The sequence below is a fragment of the Bicyclus anynana genome, chromosome 13 (genome assembly GCF_947172395.1).
Source record: "Bicyclus anynana chromosome 13, ilBicAnyn1.1, whole genome shotgun sequence".
NCBI lineage: Eukaryota > Metazoa > Arthropoda > Insecta > Lepidoptera > Nymphalidae > Bicyclus > Bicyclus anynana.
In genome coordinates this window covers 3,381,780-3,404,080 of record NC_069095.1, presented here as the reverse complement: position 1 = coordinate 3,404,080, position 22,301 = coordinate 3,381,780, and the positions used below count along the sequence as shown (strand labels likewise).

Below are 22,301 nucleotides of genomic sequence, written 5' to 3'. Positions count from 1 at the left end.
GAGAATTCAATGTTCCCGTTTTCTTGTGCTTTATTGATTACTCCAAGGCATTCGATTGTGTGAGATGGGATTGCCTGTGGAATATACTACAGGAAATGGGCGTTCCTCAACACCTCATTAAGTTGATCGCGAACCTATACAGCGAAGGCGAGTCCATGGTGCGAATCAATGACATAATCTCTGGGCCTTTTAAGCCACGAAAGGGCGTAAGACAAGGATGTATTCTGTCTCCCATTCTATTTAATATCTACGGGGAATACATCATGCGAAAGACCCTGGAAGCGTGGGAGGGAGGTATTTCCATTGGGGGTGTCAAGATTAGCAACCTACGGTACGCCGATGACACCACGCTTTTTGCGGCATCTGAACAGGAACTTGCTCGCCTGTTCCGCAAACTAGAGGCAGAGAGTGAGTTAGTCGGACTTAGCATTAATAAGTCAAAGACAAAAGTCATGCTAATCGACAGAACGGGGAAAGTAGTGAGAACCGGAGAGCTCTCAGACCTGGAGTTTGTTAGTGAGTTTGTGTACCTTGGGTCATTACTGTCAGACAAGGGAGGAAGTCAGCAGGACATTAGAAGACGCATCCAAATCTCCAAAAATGCCATGACCAAACTAGTGAGAATTTGGCAAAGCAGAAGGGTCTCCAATAACACCAAGAAGAGACTCGTTAGGACTTTAGTCTTCTCAATTTTCCTTTATGGCGCCGAAGCATGGACGATAAGGGCCACAGACAGAAAGAAGATAGATGCCTTTGAGATGTGGTGTTGGAGACGGATGCTTCGTATACCGTGGACCGCTAGAAGAACAAACATCTCGATACTGAAACAGCTTCGTATTTCCACTAGACTTTCAACTGTATGTTATCAGAGGATCTTGAGTTACTTTGGCCATATAGCCCGTCGCCTTCCCGATAACCTGGATAAAATAATAGTGGTGGGCAAGGTGCAAGGGAAACGACCACGCGGCCGATCACCTACCCGCTGGTCTGACCAGGTTAAATCACTCACTGGACTCCCTGTAACAACAGCCATTAAAAAAGCTGAAGACCGGACTGTGTGGAGGGGAATAGTTAACAACGCATCGAAGGGACTGCAGTGCGGACACGACCTTCAGCAATGAAGAATGCGACCAAGAAGAGAAGAGAAGAGATTTTAAGCTGATTCCACATCAATAAAAGCGTTGTATTCCAGACCTAGCATTCCATTGTTAACGTCCGTACATTTCTGTGTGGACGTGGTATTCACCTCTGTTTTGAAAATCAGTTCAGGAATTTTTGTGATAGTTTGTACGTCATTTGTTTTTCCAGTTTTACGCATCATTTTAATTATAGCTACTAATTTCTAAGTAACATTTTTCGTTTATATTTCTGTGTTAGTACCGTCTACTTCTCTAGTAATACTACTAAAAGAATGTTTATTTTGGATCAAAGTTGCAGCAAAGGTAGGTTTATGAACATTGAATTTGTAATCTTGTTTAGAATTGTACATGTAAATAAATGTTGTTCTAAATAGATTTGTGTACAAAATAGCCTCGTACCAATGATTCTCTATTACGACTTAATATTTTTCGAGAGCAACGGTGCATGTGATTAAGGGATGGGACATTATCTGCGTCGTTTTTGTCCCCAATTGTCCTTGTTATGCGGTCTGTGGTCGAAATTCCTCCATTAACTTTGAAAAAAAGTTCTTATAAGATCCAACATAGAGTCGCATTTTATTTGCCGATTGATAAAATGTTGTATTGAGTTACGCAAACCGTATACCGTTGCCTAGGCGAAAGCTGATCTCTTTGGTGACATCTACAGGAGTAAAGGAACGTAAAGGATTATCGGATGACAATGTGCATTTTTTCATATCGTGTGTGTATTCATTTTGAGCCGAGGCTTTGAAAATAGGACGCTATTAAATTGCGCATGGCTCTTTTGTCGTGCCATATGGCATTTTCCAGCAGATGGCTCTTTTGTGAGGACACCCGACTTAAGTAAGTAAACTAATAAAGTAGTATTTACTTAAGGAGGTATTAATAGCTCATAGCCACTCTTGCGCATAACAGTCACAATGACATCATGATGATAGTGATATAAATACAATTTGATTTAGAAAATAAACATTTTTACAGACTTTTACATTTTTAGGTAGGTATACTTTTTTTTTCCTATTACAAGGATATATGGGACATAATAGCCCAGTGGATGTGACCTCTGCCTTCGATTCGGAGGGTGTAAGTTCGAATCCGATCCGAGGCATGCAGTTCCAGCTTTTCAGTGACACGAATTTCAAGAAATTAAATATCACGACGTGTCTTAAACGATAAATGAAATCATTGTGAGGAAACCTGCATACCTGATACATTTCTTAATTCACTACGTGTGTGAAGTGCCTTGCCTAGTTAGTAAAAATAATTAAACTATAAATGAACTAAATTAATAAGTTATATTATGAACTCAAAAAATATATATTAATTCTAAATAAAGACTTTATTTGGTGCAATGCTTCAATCTTGGAAAGTAATTATTAGCCATCTAGTTTCCAAGAAAAGCTTTTACTCTGTATTTGATCATTCTAGATTTAATTATTTACTTAGATAAATGTATTGAAAGTATCTATCTTCTTCTCAGAGTCACATACACAGCAGTCGATAGAACGAGTTATGCTAGGACTATCTCTGAGCGATCGAATCAGAAATGAGAAGATCCGCAGAAGAACCAAAGTACATAGCTCATCGTGAACGCGAAGCTGAAGTGGCACATAGTTCGAAAAGCCGATGGACGTTAGATGGCGACCCCGCACTAGAAAGCGCAGTGTTGGTCGGCCCCTCACCAGGTCGGTTGACAACATCAAGCAAGTCACAGGGATTCTCTGGATGCAGGCGGCTCTGGATCGTGATGTTTCGAAGTCTCTACAAAAGGCCTATGCAGCGGACGTCCATCGGCTAATAAGATGATGATGATGTTGGTGATGATGATGATGATAATGATGATGATGATGATGATCTATGATAAAAGACGGAATTTTAGATGCTTATTATGTAACCTTTTACACAGTCTGGACATACCTTTACAACACAACTGTTCATCTGACCTTTTTGGTTACAAATTTCCAAACTTTGGAGTACATTTGCGGTTTAGAAATTTCTACGCAAATGTACGAAAGTTTAAACTAAATTTTATCCCCGATACTATCTGGGTTACATATCCCTTTTAAACAACTAAGTTAAATAATTATAAAATGCTCTTATCCCTTTGCGTGTTATTTTAGGAAATGTTGCGTTTGTTATGAACATTAGTAAAATTATCTCGGTTTGTGATATTATTTGATGTGTTAAATTTAATAGATACATAATATTATTATGTATAAAAAGAAAAAAAAAATTACCTTAGTATTAAAGAAAATTGTACATACTTAACACCTTAAGACTGTTGTACTTAGTGATACCTCGACCAATTAGGCAAGTCAAAAACTAAAAGTAGCGTTTATGAACACCACTCTTGTATGTAAATAATGTATCTACATACATTATTATAACAGATGGATCTCCACCGCTAAACCGTGGTGGACTATGGGCCTAACCCCTCTCATTCTGAGAGGGACTCTACTAAGCTTCTACTAAGAAGAGCCGGAACAAAACTTAGCAGCTTCTCTTTGATGACAATGTTAGCGATGCAGTTTAATACAATCATGTATTACTTTAATTCAATCAATTCAATGGATGGTTGGAAGACAAATCAATGGATTGTCTTCCTTACATACCTACCTCTCCTACCTGTCGTGCAGAAGAATTAATAATATTAACATACATTTTATTAAATAGAACTGATAGGGTTTTAACAATAACAAAGGTTATTTGGTACGTCAAGGTCCATCAAGCGATCTACTTTGGAAACAGCCACGAAATACGTTCCTCGTAAAACTATTACAGCCTGAAATTTAACAATATTTTTTGCAAAAATCTCTGTAAAATACAGCCTTATGTAGGAACATCTGCTGCGTAAATATTTGGAATAAAAATATCCTATGTTAGTTTTGGTATTTTAATATTGAACATGTGAAAAAATTCGAGAGCCATGATAGCTCAGTGTATATGACCTCTGGCTTCGATTCGTAGGGCGTAGGTTTAACTCCAGTCCGGGGCATGGACCTCTAATTAACACGCTCATTATTAGCTTCACTTGCAACTATGTACGTAAGAAAATCTTGAAATCTTAATTTGACCCACTTTCCGGTCTTCGATTAGGATGAAATTTTGCACGCGCTCTGAGTTCTGATGACAATACTTGACTTACTAAGAAACGTCATTACAAATCCAATATGGCGAGTTCCCAAAAATGGCGAACTGGCTATTTGAAATCCACCCCCATGGTATGGATATCAAATGAAAGGGTTTACTGTCAGGAGTATGAAAAATAAAGACTTAAATCAAATATGGAGGACGTCCAAGATGGCGGACAGGCTATTTGAAATGCACCCGCATGATATGGGTATCAAGCGTGTTTTTTAGTTTTGTATACTATTCATGTTATTTTTTTCAGTAAATACGAGTATATTTAAAAAAAATAAAAATCAGATGTCGCAATCGGTGAAAGAAAAACATCGTGAGGAAACCTGCAAACCTGAGAGTTTTCTTAATTCTTTATGTGTGTGAAGTCTGCCAATTCACATTAGACCAGTGTGGTGGACTATGGGCCTAACCACTCTCACTCTGAGAGGAATATCGTGCTCAACAGTGAGCCGAATATGGATTGATAATAATGATGATAATGATGATGCTGGTGATTATGATAGTTTTGTCATTTTAACACTATCAGATCAAAATAATTAAATCAAATAAACCTTGTCATTAAAACAAAAAACAACCTAATTTTCGTATTATATACCAAGGTATGCGTATGATTTCAAATGTTCAAATGTTCAAATGACACGCAAGAGGAACATAATTCGGTGGTGGTGTACCGATGACCGCACGCGTTTATGTAATCACCACGGGCAAAAACTAACTGAAATTAATAAATGTAGGTCAATGAAAATTATTGTAAAATATGATGAATTTTAATAAGAACGTCTGCAGCTCTTCTAAGTTGATTCATCATCATAATCAGCCGATGGACGTCCACTGCTGGACTTAGGCCTCTTGCATGGTCTTCCAAGCACAACAGTCTCGAGCCGCCAGAGTCCAGCGGCGCACTGCAAGCCGCTTGATGTCCTCGGTCCAACTAGCGGATGATCGACCAACACTGCGCTTTCTGGAGCGGGGTCACCATTCCCCACCTTGAGACCCCGACGTCCATCGGCTCTTCGAACTAAGACTTTTTGAATTAAATTTGCAATCTTTATTATAAACTCCTATATTACCTACTTGCGAAACCCGATAACGATCGACACTTGCGTGACAACAACCTCATAGTAGGGGTAACAGTAACGACATCTCTAAACAATTTTAATCGACCGCGAGCTGTGTCTAATCTCCGCCGTATATCTAGCTTTATTCATGCGAGAGGCATAAATACATAGCTATCAGATAAAATCACGTGACACATCGTCCCTTACTCGCGTTGGGCTCGTAAAAACAAGTTTTCCCATTATTTCTATGCTGACCCGTTGGCTGTCGTTTTGATAAGGGTGACGTCAGGAATAACCGATGTTGATTTCGTTTTGATTTGTTCACACTGAGATAATAGCGGATTCATTGCCTAAAAAGCAGGTTTGATACCGACCAACTTACTTTGTTGTTCAGTCCAGTTGTTTCAAATTGCCTATCCTTAGCAAGCTCGCCCACGCGATAATATTGTCAAATTTATTGACAATGTGTAGGATTCCCATAGGAAATCAGCCAAATTTAACGGCACACTACAAGACCAGGTCTCCCGCCTTATAGAAGATGGGATATGTAGCTTGAACTCACAACGCTATCCAAAGCTGGACGGCGGGCATAAGGTGATAATATTAAATTTATTGATGACCATTATCAAATGTTACTTATGATACCGGGACTGATGGCTCCCGTGTACATACTTACCGAGGTAGGGGAGTCTAACACCACCCTTAGAAGGTATTACACCTCCTTGCACGATAAGCTACACTTCTAACAAGAAGAAGGCTTGATAATTTAAACAGAAAATTTCTTAGAAGATAGAGAAGCTTATGGAGGTGAACTTTACCACTTTTATATTAGCGAGCTGCCATCTTTGAATGCATGGTCACTTAGTTTATTTTTTATAATTTACAAGTTAGCCCTTGATCACAATTTCACCTGATGTGTGAGTGATGATACCTAACCAACCAACCTAAGATAGAATCGGGCTAACTTGTTAGAAGTAGGATGAAAATCGACACCCCTTCCGGTTTCTAAGGGACATCGTACCGGAACGCAGGGTGGTAACAAGCCACGACCGAAGTCTCTCACCAGCCCGACCTGGACCGATTAAGAAAACCTCTATAAGCAATGCCGGGGATCGAATCCAGGGCCTCCGTCATGTAAATCCACTACGCCTTCCTACGGAGGCCGGCGAAATAAATATAAAATACAATAAACATAGCCTAGGCACTAAAGGATAAGTCTGAATTGTAACAAAGTGATTTTATCAGCTAAGAAGTATCCCGTAATTTATTTCATTAAGCCAAAATTAGTATCTCGAGACCTATTCCAAGAGTCTGACTTACGTATATCTCTAAAAAGATCGTACGTACGTAAGTCCTTCTAAAGTAACTACATTTGTCACCGTAATTGCCACTTTGCTATATCGGGTAAAGTTTCTTTACGCAGTCTTTAGTTTGTACAAAGTCGCAAAGTCCTAAACAGAACATTATAACACACAATAGAAACTTTTGGATGTGAAAATGTCTCTTTATCTTAAAGTCTTATAACAAAATAACGAACCCTACATTATACGTTTGCTATGTCTTCTATCTATATTCATCTATACTTGTATAGATCTCTATATATATACATATTTAATATAGGTAATATATTAATTATACCTGGGTTTAGAGTGGTTTAGATGTTCTATTTTATGCTGCTGGGCCGGTTAAGGTTTTCTTAATTGGTCCAGGTCTAGCTGGTGGGAGGCTTTGGCCGTGGCTAGTTACTACCCTACCGACAAAGATGTACCGCCACGCGATTTAGCATTCCGGTACGATGTCGTGTAGAAACCGAAAGGGGTGTGGATTTCGTCCTCCTAACAAGTTAGCCCGCTTCCATCTTAGATTGTGTCATCACTTACCATCAGGTGAGATTGTAATCAAGGGCTAATTTGTAAAGAATGAAAAAAAAAACCTTTGCCTCCGTTCCGTTTCGTTGGTTCAAATGACTTATCAATTTTTGCCACGGGGTTCTAGTCTATATGCGTTCCTGTACTATACTATAGTATTCTTTCTCTATACAAAACATAGGCGTCGATCGTATGCAACGTCCGAGCAACAAACTAATTGTATATCCATTGAGCCTTTGAGGATTTATCGAATGTACACCGTCCTAATCGATTTTTAATCGAGTTGTATCCTAACTTCTTTGATATTTTACCAGTGTCGAAATTCTGGGATAGAGTTCGCTTTGGACACTGGAGAGGACAATTTTGAGCAATCCCATTTTCCAGGCGATCTAAATTGTTTGATAAAGTCCTTTGAGACTCAAACTGTTTCAATTTCAAGACAATCGAAATCGAATTTTGAATTACCTCTAATATACTAACGTACAAAAAAAGTGGGATATGTTAATACGGATCGTTATTTTATTTTTTTTAATCTATAGTTAAGTGACGATGTAGCTATGGAAGCGCGCTTACTTGTACAAGTTATATTCTACCCATATAGGTACTCATACTAGCTGACGCTGCGCAGTTTCACCCGCGTGGTTCCTGTTCCCGTAGCAGTAGGGGGATAATATATAGCCTAAAGCCTTTCTCGATAAATGGGTTATCTAACACTGAAAGAATTTTTCAAATCGGACCAGTAGTTCCTGAGATTAGCGCGTTCAATCAAACAAACAAACTTTTCAGCTTTATATTTTTCAGCTTTATATATTTTCAGTATAAATTTGACGGCTTCTACGCTTTATCATACCTACCGCTAAAACCCTTGACAGTACGACTTTGCTGGTACGGTGGTAGCCACGACCGATGCCTACCACTAAACAACTTAAAAGAAAGGTATAAAATGCACCTTACAATTAAAAAGATAACCTTAAACAATTAAAGATATAAAATCCTAAACTATCAAGAGCTAGGAATCGAACTCAAATACATCGGTGAATGATAAATAAATACTTAACTGTGATAGAATATTTCTTTAAGTTTTTTTTGGCGTCGTATTGACGAGTATCAGCGCTGTTTCGGTCTAAACAGTTTCCCGTAAACAGGAACAGGTTTAGCACTTTATACCTCGGCATAACGGCTAAAGCTGAACATGTATCTAGCGTGCTTGGTGTATCCTTGCACTACGACTTACGTTGTTGATTCTAGTGATTGTTGTGAGCTTTTGTACAATAAGGCACAGATAAAGCCTTTGAAATTTCAGTACCTATATGATTTTACTAACGTTATTAGGTACTTACATTGTTAAAATTTATTAATAAACTTGCTGACGCCGCGCGGTTTCACCCGTGTGGTTCTCGTTCCCGTAGAAATGCGGGGATAATATATAGCCTATAGCCTCCCTTGATAAATGGGCTATCTAACCTTGAAATAATTTTTCAAATCGGACCAGTAGTTCCTGAGATTAGCGCGTTCAAACAAACTCTTCAGCTTTATATATTAGTACAGAGTATAGATTGAATTTATGTGAAAATTGCATTATGTTATCAAGAGAATAAACAATTATTTAAAGAAAAAAAATTGACGATTCAAAATTAACATTACATTGTTCTTACTGAATAAACGTAGATAATTTGAACAGGTTTATCATCCATTAAGAATTGCTTTGCCATCTGCTTACTTCGTCAACTATTACCTAATACCTAATAGGTACAATTAGATAAATAAGTATTCTAATAAAGAATGGTGTCCAAGTTAGATGTCTCCACGAAGCTTAAATCGTAGTATAATAATATTATTGTCTTGGTGCAGATAGCTCGTTCATTTCTCCAATGGTTTCCTTGTTCCGTCACAAGTCTAGTGTTTCTATTAGATATACTGTTTGGTATTATTATTTCACTCCTATGTAAGTAATATATTTTTTTTTTGAGCATTTTAATATAACAAATATTATATTCGTCAAATTAAGTAATTGTAATTCGTTGCTTTAATTCGCCTTTAGTTACAGCCTCCTTTAAAAAGGTAAACTCGGTTATGCCACAACTATCCACGATTTCGCAAAGATAAAGTTAATCGTGCTAGTCTCAGTACTACTAATAACAAAATTAAAAATAACATTGAAATAAATACCTACCTACTTAAAGATTTTTTGTCTTGAAAAACTAAAACTAATAAAGAAAGAAATAAAACAAAAACAAATAAGAATTCGAAAGATTTATATTTCAGTTTTTGATAGAATTTTCTTTTTTTCGTATTTACAAATATATACAAAAATCAAATTAAATTATATACAGTCTCTTAATCATATATTTAACAGATTAATTATTATTAAATGCAATAAAATTTGTACATGTTTATAAGTTCATAACTTTGGCATTATTATAATTTATGATCAAAGATCAGAATAATTAATTAAAATGTCATGTCGTTAATATCTGTATAGTTTACAACAACCTATTAAGATCCTATCTATTTATAAATTACTATCGCAGAAATTAGGAATTGCATCCATAAATTAAATATAACTAACGTCCTAATATACATATAAATGCAAGTTTATGGCGTTCTATATTACAAAATAAATATAATTATTATGGAACTTAACATAATTATCACTGTAATGGACTAATACGCTTAAGCGTTGCATAGACTGAGCTACTCGACTACTCGTACCTGCGTTGAAGTATACGCTACGCCCACAGCTGCGCGTGCGGCGGCAAGCGGTGCGGGTGCTGCTCGCGCGCATGCACGCCGCTCGGCAGCCGGTCAGCGAGCCCCTCGGCCAGCAAGGGCGGCAGCTTGCCGGGTGGCGGCGGAGGGGGCGGCGCCGGCGCCCGCCCGGCCCCCACCGGAGACACTGACGCGTAAATATTCACTGTCGAACGGTGATACTGACACTTCCGCAAGTCCGGCATCGCGAACCTCAGTTTCTGCCAAAACTGCCTATCACCCCACTCGATACACGTATTAGCTTTCAAACACAACCTTAACTCCGGATCGATGTCTCTATTCGGCAGGTCGCCTAACAATATTATTATCAGTCTTCTTCGTCTCTCTTTCAATACCTCGTGAAGTGCCGTCTTAAATTCGAATCGGCACCATTCGTTGTTGATAAAGTTTTTAGATAGGACTATTATGGTCCTCTTGGAAGATTCAACGGCCTCTATAATCGTATCCGCGACGTAGGCAGAGGCGTTAAAATCTCGGTAATGTAGGCAGAGCCGGAAACTCGGGTCCGTTGATTCTAGGCCGGGCGCTAACATCTGAGCGACGAATGCCTCGTCTTTGACGCTATAACTGATGTAGGCGTCGAATAGCCTATCTTTGTCGGCTTCGTCGTCAAACGCGGTACTTTTATAGCACATTCTGAATCCGCAATGATAGTAAACCCAAACTCGTAGTTCTCGTCTCCAGTAAAATATACCACAAATAAGTACTGAGCTTACGACAAATATAAAAAGTGATATTAGAAGTAATGGAAGATAGTCGTTTATTACTTGATTTTCTATGATCGAGGAGCTTCCACCGACGTGACTTGTACAAATGGTTGAATTAAAATCGGCCATCAAGGGTCCAACAGCATTGGTTACATTATCAAAAATACAAGTGATTTTATCGGAGTCCTCCACCTTGCCGAGATTATTTCTAAACCAATTTCGGAATTTGTGCATGTATCGACAGTCGCAAGACCACGGGTTGCGAGAGAGGCTTATCTCTACCAAATATGGATTCATCGTGAATTGCCACACAGCAAAACTGTAAATGTTATTTCCTTCCAAGCGTAGTACTTCTAAATGCCTCAACTCCATGAACGTTCGATTGTCGATATAATGTATTTTATTGTCTTGCAGATGTAATTCACGTAAATTTTCTAAAGGAGATAATTCGAAACCTAACAACTCTTTGATATTGTTCTTTTCTAAATGCAACACAGTTAAGCGTTTTAGTCCACTAAAAGTATTATTATACAATGCATCGATATTTGAATTATTAGCATACAATATTTTTAAATTTTTACGTCCAATAAAAGCATGACTCGTTAAGCCACCAAAATTGTTACCGTCTAAATATAGTTCAGTAGCGTCCATTGGGATAGTATTCGGTATTTCGGAATAACCAGCAGCGGAACAGTCCACAATATTCGCCGACCACGGTTGGTCGTGATAACACGTACAGTTCGATGGGCACGTCATTTCACAATCACAAGCGTCAAAATCACAACAATGGCATAACGTAAAACAGTGAGTTTTATATGTACACAAAAACTGCGATGATTCCGCCTCAATAAGCGGAATATAAGTCCTTTCACGATTGTACAGTAACTTGCAATATATGCTTTCCAAGTCCATAACTCTAGGGTGTTGTCTTAGATGATCAAGTTTATTTATGCGTTGTAACCACTCCATTGTACAGTCGCACTGAAATGGATTTCCACCAATATAAAATTCGGGTAACGGCCGGCCCGGATCAACGGGAGTCAGCCGTAGCGCATTGAGATCCATGCTAGTTATCTGATTTGCATACAAATCGACTCTCGTTAAATTGGTTTTTCCAACAAAAGTTTGAGCTTCAACTTGTGTAATTTGATTATCATTCAGGAACAGAAGCTCGATACTGCTGGGGATAGAGAAAGTGCTTATTTTTGTCATTTTGTTGAAACTTGCATCTAATGTTTGTAGGCGAAGTTCTTTATCCAGACGATAGTTGTTGCTCAATTCTTTGATGTTGTTGCCGTGAACATCCAGCCATTGAAGTCCCGCGGGGATTACGGCGTAATCAAACCACGCTATTTGGTTATCTGATACGTTTAACCACAACAGAGAGGGTATATTTACAAAGAGTCCCTGAATGTCCGTGAGCTGGTTAGCATCCAATCTAACGGCTTGCAAATTTGACAATGTTTCAAATGCATTCATGTCTATATGTCTTAATTTATTTCGAGCCAAATTCAATATTTGTAGCGATGGTAAGTCGTTAAATACATCTTTGCTTATATTTTCAATTTTATTGCCGATAAGCCGCAAGCCATAAACATTATGTAAGCCAACAAAGCCTGGTTCTTCCAAAGAAGTAATCTGGTTTTCGCCGAGATCAAGTGTTCTTAGTAGACGCATATTCCGTAGCGCAATAGGCACTTTCTTTAAACGATTTCCATTCAAATTCAAATCTTGCAAAGAGGAAGTATTTCGAAATGCTTCAGAATGTAGTTCTTCGAGATGGTTATTATCTACAGATAATAGAGATAGTACGTATAAACCATTTAAAGCGTAGGCGTCAATGTGTGATATTTTATTATACGACAAAATTAGCGTATGCAAATTGTTCATCGGTGCAAATGTATCGGCTGCAATGGATTCCAACTGATTATGTTGTACATTTAATATTTGAAGTGTATAGAGGTCTTTAAATATTCTTGGTTCCAGTTTCGTCAATCTGTTATTGGATAAATTTAGAAGCACCATTCTTATAAGACCAGTGAATGTATTCTCATTAATCCATGTACTAGTTAGATGGTTGTTAGATAAATCCAAGGCTAACAGTTGGTCCAAATTCGCAAAAAGACTTGGTGAAAGCACACTAATAGAATTATTTTGTAAGTATATTTCCTTAATAACTGGCCGGCTATCTCTGAATAGATCTTGCGGAAGTGCCACAATTTTATTATTGGAGAGATCGATAATTTGTAATTGTTTCAATCCTGATAGGGCTTTGTCTGCAACCATAGATATTTCATTATCGTGGATATGAAGCTCCTTGAGACGTCGAAGAGCCATAAAACCATTTTCTGGCATAAGTACAAAATGGTTGCTTGAGGCGTCTAAAACTTCTATATCCAGGGAACAAGACGAGTGCGGTAAAGATGGAACAGATGGTGAGGGGCCCTCGTGCTCACTAATGAGAGCTTGATGCATAGCTCTTTCTCTGAAGCCAAGGTCACTTACATCTTGAAGTCTATTCGAAGAAACATTTAAATACACTAAATTAGTTAGTGCGCAAAATAGGTTTTCAGGGAATGACCAAATGTTGTTAAAACTCAAGTCTAACTTTTCTAACTGTCGAACAGCCGTAAAGCTTTCCGATGCAATCTCTAAACTCATAGCGGCCCACTCCGTATTTTTCGTTCTGATCGTTAAATTTCGGAGGTCTCTCAATCCGGACAAAACCCCAGGCGGCCATCTTCCAATTTTACAGTTATCCAAAACAAGTTCACGTAGTTTGACCAAATGTGCGAAGCTGCGGTCATCTAATGAACTTTTGTACATCATTTCTTCATTGCACTCTATTCGCAACGAAGTTGTGTGCTCTGATGGAATAACACTAAAATTTGTTGTATCAAATTCACTATTTATGGTGCGAAGTTTACAAGTCAGTGAAACTTCGTGAGCATCGTTTGGTCCTCGTAGCCACCACTGGCAGTCATCAGGAGCTTCGTACTTCAGTGGTAACGAGCTCTGATCGGCGACATTAAGTCCGATGACAAACCAAAACAGAATCTGGTTGAAGATCGTGTTTCTTGAAAAGTTATATTGGAGAGCCATTTTTAACAAAATTATACATCAAGGAAGAAGGAAAACAAGGCACGGGAGGCTCAGTGTCATGTTTTTTCCGTCGGCATTCGTGTGTTGCGGCCCCTTGCCGGATGTAAAGAATCCATCAATTTATAAACCAATTTCAGTATTAACTCAGCACATAGTCCTTTTTATTACGACACACATGATGATAGGATATTGTTCATTCACAATTTGGATGTTCTTATATAATTATGTAAACAAAAATTTGTTACAACTGTCCACACTTTCTTAATTGTCCACAGAAACTTAAACCCATGTTATTTTGATTAAAACTTAACGTTTGAATTATATTCAGTCTTGTTTGAGAATGTTAGTTTGAATTTCGAATCGCGTATTCGTAATCGTATTTTACTGTAACGTTTGTCCGAGCAAAGCGTCGAGTGCCGCGACCGTGCCTCGACGCTGCGTAGAGTCAACTAAATGTGAGTAGAGGCATTGCAGTCGCGTAGCCGTAGAATATACGCTCAACGGGAGGGGGCGGGGTGCGGGCAGGCTCAGATGAGACGAGCGGTGGCGAATGTACACGACGACTTATTACAATAAATTATTTTTTACGGAGCTTTAAGAGATCGGTTGCGCGTATCTCGACCACGGACTTTGAATGAGCGTAGACGTACAGCTGCTTTGGAAACTTTGCAGAAATTTCTTTATTATTTTAGGTTCATTTAACTATGACGAACTTATTGCATTTATTTTATTTGCATATTATTATGCGTGAGCTTATCGTTTATGTTAATTTGACGATAATGTGACATGACATCTAAAATAACTGTAATAAAATATAAAATTACTTTTAATAATTATTGAGTATTTATATTTCATAGAAAGTATTGTAATGAATGAAACAGTGAAAAATATGTACAATTTATATTATTTTTATAAGTAAATTAAACAACGCCGATAATAGAAAACCATTGCACTTTGCAAAATATGCAAGGCAAGGTAAAATATCCTACAAAGTCTCTCGACCTGAGGTTTAGGTACTAAGCCTCATGTGCCTGCAACTGCAAAATCACAGCAATGCTGGCAGAGCACTGTTACAAAAAGCTCTTATAATATTAATACCATTTGCATAACCAATACCTTTGCTCTTACAAAATAATTATATAAGTAAAACCATATAGGAATTAAATCAAAAAGAATTGATTATAGTGTAATTATCTCCCTACTATTTATCTCTAACTTTCTTTCAATTTTCAAAGAAATTCTCGATTGGTACTCTCTTAATTTTTTTGGATATACTTTTTGGATAAACTTCGAACGCTAGTAGCGTTGGATGTTTATCTATTTTAGTTTTCCCATCAACAATTTCTCATTTATTTTATTTTTTTAAATTTTAACAATGTTAATTTAAAAATATAATACAAAACACTATTAAAAATTTATGACCAAATAAACCCTCCCGGTGCGGGACATTTGAGTGCCCAAGCAGCCGGTCAAGGCTCTAGAGTGAGGAACCTAATCACAATACGCGCCGTCTCAAGAATCACTGCCTTCTTCTGTATCCGACTCTTTTGTCAAAAGTTATCAATATTGTCATCTGTCATATTTAACACCTTTTTAGAGTTAATTAGGTAAATTAAAACTTAAATATATCCGAAGCAGTTCCGGTGGTCTTGTAAAAGGAAGCGAACCTTTTACATGTGAATAGTCCTAATCTTAGAAAAATATGAACGCTTATGAACTAAGGACAAAATTTTGACAAGTCAAAAAAATTAAGCTTACAAATCCTTTCACTTTATTAGAAGAAGAAATAGAAATTCGCCAGGTGACTAAATCTGGGGTGGCAACAAAGGGAATCTTTTGACGAGGAGCGAGATTAAAAATCAACCCTTTTATAATTCGAATGGCGAAATTAAAAAGCAACTACAGTATAAAAGTATTAAGAGCTTAAGGTAACAAAAGAGTTCTGTTCACGCTCCGCGGACCGCACTGCTTGTTATACGACGGAAGATATCATTTTAATCCTTTTAGTTAAGTTGACTATGAAAAGATAGACGTCTTTGCGGCATCGGTGTTTTTCTTTTACCCCCCGGTTGTTCTTGATGGAAAAGAATTAATTTTAAAGTTAAATAGGATGATTAATGAGATACTTTGTTGCTGCTCTTAGTTTTTTTGTGGTGACTGGTACAGTGTCATGACGGGTAAGCTTTGAAAATAAAGCTTGAAATTCATACTTTTAATTTTTATGCACATAAAAGTATTTTTATGGATTCCTATGGATACGCCACAGCTGAGTATGATGATTTATTAATTACTATTATTTACAAGTGATATTCAGTTTTTCACAAATCCCGCGAAACCCATGGATGTTTCGGGGATTAAAAGTAGGCAATGGTTATTAAAAAAATTGTAATGGACATACAATATACCTTGTATTAATATCCAGGGTGTAATCTGTGTCCATTACAATTTTCAGGCAGGCTGTTTAGTATTTTTAGCGTGAGAGAGAGAGAGTAACCACACATCTAATGATCCACCCTTATTAGAATTACCGTCATGGTTATAATATGCTTAAACTAGCTGATGCCGCACGGTTTCACCCGCGTGGTTACCGTTCCTATGGGATACTGGAATAATATATAGCCTATAGCCTTCCTTGTTAAATGGGCTATCTAACACTGAAAGAACTTTTCAAATAGGACTAGTTATATATAGTTCCTGATATTAACACGTTCAAACAAACAAAAAAACTTTTCAGCTTTATAATGTTTAACGTGCAAAATAGTAAGTTGAATAGGGCTGGTGAGAGACTTCAGCCGTGGCTAGTTACCCTACCGGCAAAAATGTGCTGACAATGTTTCGGTACGATGTCGTGCAGAAAATGAAAGGGGTGTGGATTTTCATCTTACTCTTAATACGTAAGATTCGCTTCTATCTTAGATTGCATCATCATTTACCATCAGGTGAGATTATAGTCAAGGGCTAACTAATAATTATGATTATTATAGCAACGCATACGCAATATTTCATCATTAACAACATTCGGCTCACTGTTGATCACGAGTCTCCTCACAGAATAAGAGGGTTTAGGTTAGGTTAGGCACGCCACGCCACCACGCTGGCCTAATGCGGATTGGCAGACTTCACACAATGCAGGTTTCTCACGATGTTTTTCTTTCACCGTTTGAGACGAGTGATGTTTAATTTCTTGAAATGCACATAAATGAAAAGTGCATGCGGCATACCCCGGACCGGATCCGAACCCACGCCCTCCGGAATCGAAGGCAGGCAGGAGATCATATCCACTGGGCTATCAATGATCTATGCAATCCAGAATGTTACGCTATATTTACCGGTAATAAATCAAAACTACCTACCTACTTAAAATTTCCACGCCAAAAAAAGTTGTTAAATTATAAAGAACATCTCAACATACCTATGTGATACAAGTTCATTTCACTAAGAAGATTTATCTGTAACAAACCATATTATAAGTCAAATACGTAAAAACAATAATTTATTTTCTATCCAATACCATATTGGAAAAATAGCTTTGGAAAACGCCAAGTGTATAAAAATCATATAAATTACTGCCCAATCGCTATTATTCCCATTATGCGATGTAATTTATTATACATACGTTAAATTTAGTTACATATTATTTATATATTAAAATTAGATAGCACATAATCACATAGGTATAATATAGTATGGTGCGTGATTACCATAACACATGTTTATGAGTTAGAAAAGACATTATTCATTCTAATGAAACACAAAAACTGCGATGACGTCACAACAGCTCCAATTTATGTGTTCCGAACACGTGTCTCGATTTGTTGTTTCACACCCATAGTAGGTACCTATTAGATTACCCGCTGTTGAAATTTTAACAAAACATTTCGTATAATAAAGCAAAGATCAATCATTTACTAATGAGTCAACGGCTGTATCCAATAACGTGTATATTAAAGCTAGCCATTGAAGATCAAGTATGCCCACGTTTCTGCAGCGCTGTCCGCAGCGAAGACGTTTCATTTATGCATCAAGTCGAGCCATCATACACGCAGCGACCAACACACGATCAGTTTTAGCCGTGGGTATACTTGATCGTCAATGGCTAGCTCTACAATCTGTCGTTATGTTAGCTAGCCTGCACTATTGTTATTTTTAACTGAATCATCATCATCATCATCATAATTATTAACCCATATTCGGTTCACTGCTGAGCTCGAGTCTACTCTCAGAATCCAGGATAATGCCTAACTCCTCTTATTCTAAGAGGAGACTCGTGTTCAACAGTAAGCTGAATATTGGTTGTTAATGATATATTGAAATATAAGATAAGGGTTTTCGTTTCATGTGTCTACCAAAAAATTCAATGTATAAATTACTCGTAGGTAACAATATTACTTGCACAAAAAGTCCTGCTTTTGAAAATAAGCTTAAGTATTTTTACTTATTATATGAAATTGACAATTATAATTTAATCGAGCAACGTTTATCTCCATAGGTCTTTAGCTTGGGAATTATTGTGTTTGACAAAGATATTTCTTTCTTCAAAGCTTTTAGAAGAAATAACAAATAGGATGTATTTATGCTTAAGGTCTCTTTGAATCGTACTTACAACATTCATAAAATAATATTGAATTTTTTTGTTTAATCTATATAAAGTCGTAATCAACCCCGAATGGCCCGCGGCCACAGAAAAGATATGAATTCGCGGAGCATAAATTCGTTAAGGTGATGAACGAGGCAGATGATTTGTATGAGATTATCTCAACGTTTTATCTACAACTGTCAAAAGTTTGTAACTGTGAGGTTAGTTTTGTTTAAACACGATTATTAGTTTATTCTAACTAAAGTAAATTATTTTAGCACATCTATACTAATATTATAAAGCTGAAGAGTTTGTTTGTTTGATTAAACGCGCTAATCTCAGGAACTACTGATCCGGTTTGAAAAATTCTTTCAGTGTTAGATAACCAATTTATCATGGAATGCTATATATGGGCTATATATTATCCCCGTATTCCTACAGGAACGGTAAACAGGCGGGTGAAACCACGCGGCGTCAGCTAGTTTATTAATAAAAATAAACTAGTATTAATGGAACTTACCAGTAGTAGAATGAATTAGTGATTTGTACATCCATGAGGCGTCAATACTGCCTATTTCCGAAAAGAGCCTGCAAAAAAGCTAATCTAAGATTAATTAGTTTCAAATTCTTAACAAAAATTTAAAAAAATAAACAACAACATAAAGTCGTCTTGACTTTTTAAACTTTAAACAACGCATAAGCAGATTTTGGCGCGGTTTTCATCAATAGAGTTATTCAAAAAGAAAGGTTTATACGTACATGTACATTGTACATAGTTTAACGCATATAGGAACATAGTTAAATTATTCTGTATATTCGTTTAGATCATTTTTATATACCATAAATGAAGTTAGTAGGGTTCTCTAAAACTTTTACCATGCTTACTGAAAACGTACTTTAAATAAACCGACACAGTAGATATAAAGAAAAAAATGTTTTCATTATTCTGACGGACTCCACATAAATGCGTATAAATAGTTTTAGGTAGGTAGTCATAAAACATAACGTATAAAATATTCACCCCTAGCTTCTCTGTCCCCTATATTTTTAGAGGAAATATAATAAAATTTAAATCACATTGCCGCGCGAACCGCATAAGGTCAAATGTAACATGTTTGTTCGTAAATTCTGAAAATCGAAAAAAAAACTTTACAGAACATCGTGCCGGAACGCTAAATCGCTTGGCCTTTGCCCATAGGCAATTAAGAAAACCTTAATCGGCCCAGAGCCGTGATAGCCCAGTGAATATGACCTCTGCCTCTGTATCCGGAAGATGCGGGTTCGAACCCGGTCCTGTGCATGCACCTCCAACTTTTCAGTTGTGTGCATTTTAAGAAATCAAATATCACGTGTCTCAAACGGTGAAGGAAAACATCGTGAGGAAACCTGCATACCAGAGAATTTTCTTAATTCTCTGAGTGTGTGAAGTCTGCTAATCCGCATTGGGCCAGCGTGGTGGACTATTGGCCTAGCCCCTCTCATTCTGAGAGAAGACGCGAGCTCAGCAGTGAGCCGAATATGGGTTGATGATGATGATACCTACTCGTACTACCAGCCACCAATATTTGAAAGAAAGAAAATGCGTTTATTTCGAAGTTTCGAAGGATACTGACCTGGATGACATGGTGTACTGGAGATATTGTGATGTGTGGCATAATTTCGGAATAAACAAATTTTTCTTTTTTTCTTTCTTTCAAATATCAGTGCGGCATTTGCAGTAATGTGCGATAAATTTTGCAATACCTTCGTGAATTTTTATCAAAGTAATTGGTTACTGTATTGTATAAACATAGGTACTTATGAATATAAAGATGCTTTTTCCTATGTACCTACCACTACAAATAAAATTGTGTTTATACATACTTATAATTATGGATATATATATATATATATATATATATATATAACGATAATTCAAATATTGTCGTAAATAAAGGGCATATTAGACATAAACATCGTGGTAGGTCTCTGATCTGAGTGTAAGGATCTAGTTTGACGCATTAATATCACAAAGATGTAATATTTCATCGACTTAAATCAAACAAGGAAATGTAAAGAACACATAAATCTACCGTAAAAAATCAAAACTTCCTACAGATTAAGGAAACGCGTATGGGAAATGATAAAACTTCCTTCTTACCTTTTTTACGTATCTAATGTGTTGACAGTCACGGCCACCAATATTCTCGCCATAACAATAACTATAACCCCGGGACGGTAAACAAGGCATCCAATACAAAATTCCATATATCTTATACGACAGCGTACAAAATCAAAAAATATGAACCTTGACAGATCGCGCGAACCAAATTAATATCCTTGAAATGCAATCAAAGCAATTAATGTTTCTTTCGTAGCCTGCAGACATTTTGCATCTTATTTACTCAACACTGTTAGTTATATATCCATCTCACTCATGAAATGGCCATGTGACAAGGGTTGGCTCGCAATATTTCACTGGCTGTGTTTGGAGGCACCCACGCTCAGGTAGCTAGGCATTATCGCTATTGGCGTTGTTCATAATTTTAAAAAAGTCTACTAAAAATGTTCAGAACAAAATCTATGGAGTTGCTGTAGCAGTATAAAAAAAAATAAAAATTCAAATCAACTAAAAATTCCTTAATATTTGTATTCATACCAGTCGTTATCAATCCATCCTCCTCTCAGAATGAGAGAAGTTACGCCAATAGTCCATCACGCTGGCCCAATGCGGATTGGCAGACTACACACACGAAGATAATTAAGAAAATTCTCTGGTATGCGGGCTTCCTCACGATGTTTTCCTTCACCGTTAGAGACACGTGATATTTAATTTCTTAAAATGCACACAACTGAAAAGTTGGAGGTGCATGCCCCGGATCGTATTCAAACCCACACCCTCCCGAATCGAAGGCAGAGCTCATATCCACTGGGCTATCACGGATACATGTGACATACCAGTATAATTGTTATAAGCGACAGGCATCACGACACAAATTGTGACATTTTTTAAGATTGACCAATCTACTACCAATGGTGTGTACAGTATGTTTAACTAGGGTTGGCACTATACATGAGTATTTCACAAAATGGAAAATTCCTTCTTCAATACAGGTTTTTTTCTAAATTTTCAGAGTATTTTTGCATCTATGAGGTGCACGCTACTGTTTACAACTGGTACACGTTAAACTAAAAAAAATATTTTATACAAGTTACTATTACAAAATTAATTTTCTTTTTAATTAGGTTGCTTTTTATAAATACTCTCACCTAGCATAATTGTTATAAAATTTTGTGTAATTTAAAATAATAATTATAAAGATCAATAATAATTATATTTTGTAAGTATATAATAATCAATGTATGACACATTTAAAATTTTTAAAAGTTCATCTGATTAGTTTCTTGCTAGCTCAGTAGAATCTACTTTGCACTGTCTGCTGCTTTGTGTCATTGGTAAATTTGACTTCATGCTAACATTCCACCAATTTATTAATTATTTTATCAATTTATTACTTTAATTAATTATGTATTCTGCGGTATTACTATAAAAATGTAGAGGTAAATTCAAACTTTACAACATAAGGTATCTCTATGGTTCTTTGTTAAGTTTTTCAAACGAAACTATGAAACAGATAAAAAATAAGCCGCTCACTGCGAAGCTGCGAGACAAAATAAAAGAGTAACAATCTCGAAAAAGATAAAGCGCTTCGATTTTAGTCCTTTTTGCGATATGCCATCTTTTGTGCCAATTATGAGGCTGTTTTTTAATTTTTTAAATCGCTTTGTGCTAAAAATATCGAAGATAGGTGGGAATTCACTATAGAGCAAATAGAAAACTTTCTTTGTCTCTTTTTTAGTCGATGGCAAGTCTCACTTGTGTTACACTTAAGACTCATATCAAAGCTGAGTTAGCAATGACAGTATATTTATTGTACCTACGATACGTTTACGTAGTTGTG

The 22,301-nt window shown here is 36.8% G+C and overlaps 1 protein-coding gene across 1 annotated transcript; it reads right to left on the bottom strand.

Moving 5' to 3' along the window:
- Positions 1-9,444: 9,444 nt before the first annotated feature.
- On the bottom strand, positions 9,445-14,248 carry LOC112057948 (toll-like receptor 6). The gene has a single exon (XM_024098566.2). It carries the CDS (start codon positions 13,782-13,784, stop codon positions 9,936-9,938), a length of 3,849 nt encoding a protein of 1,282 aa, XP_023954334.1. The 5' UTR covers positions 13,785-14,248; the 3' UTR covers positions 9,445-9,935.
- Positions 14,249-22,301: the final 8,053 nt, after the last annotated feature.

What these genes read in the sequence shown, in the direction of transcription:
- LOC112057948 (XM_024098566.2), bottom strand. Translation starts at nt 13,784, where the DNA reads ATGGCTCTCCAATATAACTTTTCAAGAAACACGATCTTCAACCAGATT.